This window comes from Octopus bimaculoides, chromosome 5 (genome assembly GCF_001194135.2).
Source record: "Octopus bimaculoides isolate UCB-OBI-ISO-001 chromosome 5, ASM119413v2, whole genome shotgun sequence".
Taxonomy (NCBI): domain Eukaryota; kingdom Metazoa; phylum Mollusca; class Cephalopoda; order Octopoda; family Octopodidae; genus Octopus; species Octopus bimaculoides.
Window position 1 is genome coordinate 9756334 of NC_068985.1, and position 3526 is coordinate 9759859.

Consider the following 3526-nt stretch of genomic DNA (forward strand, 5'->3'; position numbering starts at 1 on the left):
ATATATATATATATATATATATACATATATACGACGGGCTTCTTTCAGTTTCCGTCTACCAAATCCACTCTCAAGGCTTTGGTCGGCCCGAGGCTATAGTAGAAGACACTTACCCAAGGTATCATGCGGTAGGACTGAACCCGGAACCATGTGGCTGGTAAGCAAGCTACTTAGCACACAGCTATTCATTACACATATGCACACACATGCACACATAATGCATATGTATTCTGAAGGAATTGCTTTAACATTGCATCATTCGACATTCAGACGTCTCAAAAGTCATAAACCTTTTCAATGCTGAATGTTTCAACCATCACGGTTTAAATTAAGACGATGAACATAAACGTAAAGATTTTAAACTTACTCTTCACTGGCTCTCTCTTCAGGCTTCAAAAAGTTTCCCTTCAGTCTATTTGGGGCTAACTTGAATGGGACTTCCAAAACCATATCACTGAAAAACAAAATTAAAAAATAAAAACTGGAGAAATAATTCTTTTTTGAATGGGGAATCTCGAAGCAGATAAAGCTATAAATAATAGAACTTAGATATTGGGTGAAAAACTCTTTGGATAGAAAAGGTCGAAGGCCATATGTGAGACACGAACCCACAGTACCAGTAAACATGACAGGCGTTCTGCCAATGGGCTAAAGTACTATTTCTGATTTCTCTGTCTACTTTAAAAATTTTAGAAATTTCGAGAACGTGGAATAATTCTTTTCTGGAATGGTGAATCTTGAAGCAGATAAAGCTATAAATGATAGCATGTAAATATTATCTTAAAACTCCTTTGAGCAGTAAAAGAAGAAGGCTTCTTCGAGATTCACCATTCCAAGTGTGTATCTTATTCCCTAAAAATCAAAAATCAAAAACAAAAACAAGCAAAAACGGTAATAAGAAAAATAAATGCAAAAACTTACCCTGAACCGAATCCAAGCGTCATTTTAATTTTAATTTTATAGTTTACAATTATTCCAAGATTTTCTTTGTTAACTTTGCCAGCCATTCTGCGAAAATATGGGCGGAAAAGAAAGTCATAAAATATATGCTACAACAAGAGTCCCATTATATATAACTACGAGTGAAAATTAACCAACAAGATGGCGCGGAAGAGACACTCTAGTAGAAGTAGATTACTGCTTGTTAGAAATTACAGCCGATTCTCCCTCAGATTATACCCAACTATTTAATAACAATAAATGCACACATTACCTTGATGCATATAATATGTGCAAATTAACAATTAAAATCTAGAAGATAGTTAAAGCTGATGAGACGTCCATTAAGTTTGTCCTGAGGGTTTTGGCTCATCATTGATAAACAAAAGCTTTAACTATAAATCCCCTACCAAGCATTTTCATCTCCCTGTATAATCTATTGTTTTTACAGTGGAGTCAGCTTCTCATAACTCACTAATTCTACGCCAGGTGTTGAGCGTCGGATGCAATGTCTAGCGATATTCATTCCGAGTTCCTACACTCTGTGTTCAAATCTTACAGCTTTCAACTTTTCCTTTCATTCTTTCAGGTCGATACATAAAGTACCTGCCAAGTACTGGAGTCGATTCTTCTCTTCGTTTTTCTCTTCCCTCTTTCTCTCTCAAAGAAATTGGTTACATGCAGATCTAAAGAGGAAAGGCGTTTCACCAGGTTTAAAATGCACAAGACACAATATCTTCACAATGTCCCCATAGGAGTTGAGATCACAAGAAAGGAACGAATTTTATGTCATCAACCCTTAAATCTTAGTGAACGAGTTTGCTTCAGTCTGTTCGTGTCACTCAAGATCTATTTTGTCATAAGACATTGCTACGAACTTCATTCTTTACTCCTATCAAAAACTGAATGACATATCTTGAAATTAGTCTCACCACAAGTGTTTTATAGTTATTGTTTAGCTCCTGGTCAACTAAAATTGCAGTAGTTTATGAATGGAAGGGGTTCTAACTGAGACCACATCATCCTATTTTCCAGTAAAATGCATCTAAGAATAAATTACGTCTTTATGAAAAAATAGAGGTCGGGTGTGATTTAAGATAGATTTAAGTATCTTTGCAAGCAGGTCGAACAGTGTAGACGTTACTGAGTTAAGTTCGAACTCGTTTCTTTGTTTATTTGGACTGAACACTTAATTCTATGGAATTTAGGAATTGGCATGTGCCAAATCATCTGGTAATGTTATTTGAGATATTTGTGGAAGTTTGGTCGTTAAATCTGCACCTCCGAAGTGAAAAGGTTTGAATTAATATAGCAATCAAAGATAACGTTTTGGACGAATATGAAAATACGGAAACTACATGAAGGTTTTATAAATACACTGTTATCAATATTCTAAAATACATTACAGACCATTGAGAGACCCGTTAAATATATATATATAAAAAGGTCAACACTGGTAACCACAAGGAATTTCAATACTTACTCAGTCGAGGCTGCCAAAGCAGTATCTTCGTACTTCACCCTGCCGTTCAAGGCAAGGCCAGCACGACGTTTAGCGGCATCAAGAATTGGGCGGATTTTGTAGACTTTACAGAAACCAGATGTATTAGATTCTATAGGAAATCCTTCTCTGATGGATTAAAGTAAATATTGACATAGATCATAGATGATACCGTTAAAGAGTTAGGTAGAAATAATTATGCAATGAGATAAAAAGAAAAAAAAACTACATCAATCAATGATAATTACAACTTCAGATTTTTAGCCAAGGGAGATCACAGTGGCCAACATAAATCGATGACGTAAAACACATGATTGCATAATTTCTCTATTTATCATCAATAATATTAATACGCTAACTTTTTGTTTTTGTATGTACTGGTTGTGTGAGTCACACTTACTTCAAAGAAGTAGCAAAGTGAGAGAGAGGAGGACAGAGAGGAAGTAAGAGAGAGAGAGAGAGAGAGAGAGAGAGAGAGAGAGAGAGAGAGAGTGTGAGAGTGAGAGTGAGAGAAAAAATGAGACAGAAAGAAAGAGAGTGAAAGAGACAGTGAGTAGTGATGGCGTTCGTTTTGTGATTTCAAATGTTTATCACATCGCAAGTAGATACATAGATACATATACACATTGTTAAATCAAAAGCGGGAGAGAAGAGGGACACAAAGGAAGTGAAAGAGACAGTAAATACATAAATCCAAAGAAATCTTCATACATAGATACATACACACAGCAAATATTGGATGACAATTTCATCTTTCATTACCACACGAGGATAAAATTAAGAATATAAGACATAATAATTGTCACAACAAATGAAAAAGAAACTTACTCCGTTTCAACTTCGGCAACAATGTTTTTGTACTGGACAGTTTCGTAGAGGCAGATATCCGCATATTGCAGAACTGTGGGATAGAAACATGTGTATATAAATATACATACATACAGTGGCAGACTTGGTCTAAAAATATTGGTTGTCAGGAGACTAAGGGGGCCCACCCGCAACTACAAGGGGGCCCACCCGCAACTACAAGGGGGCCCACCCGCAACTACAAGGGGGCCCACCCGCAACTACAAGGGGGCCCACTTG

General features: G+C 36.3%; 1 protein-coding gene across 2 annotated transcripts in view; it reads right to left on the bottom strand.

The window, feature by feature from the left end:
• LOC106879057 (beta-arrestin-1) overlaps positions 1 to 3526 on the bottom strand; it is a 63714-nt gene that overhangs the window by 5667 nt on the left and 54521 nt on the right. For both annotated transcript variants that reach the window (XM_052968136.1, XM_014928485.2), the window contains exons 9-12: positions 3269 to 3341; positions 2423 to 2569; positions 922 to 1008; positions 368 to 454 (exon numbers count right to left, since the gene is read on the bottom strand). In XM_052968136.1, coding sequence (XP_052824096.1) covers positions 368 to 454; positions 922 to 1008; positions 2423 to 2569; positions 3269 to 3341 — 394 coding nt within the window. The remainder of the gene's footprint in view (positions 1 to 367; positions 455 to 921; positions 1009 to 2422; positions 2570 to 3268; positions 3342 to 3526) is intronic.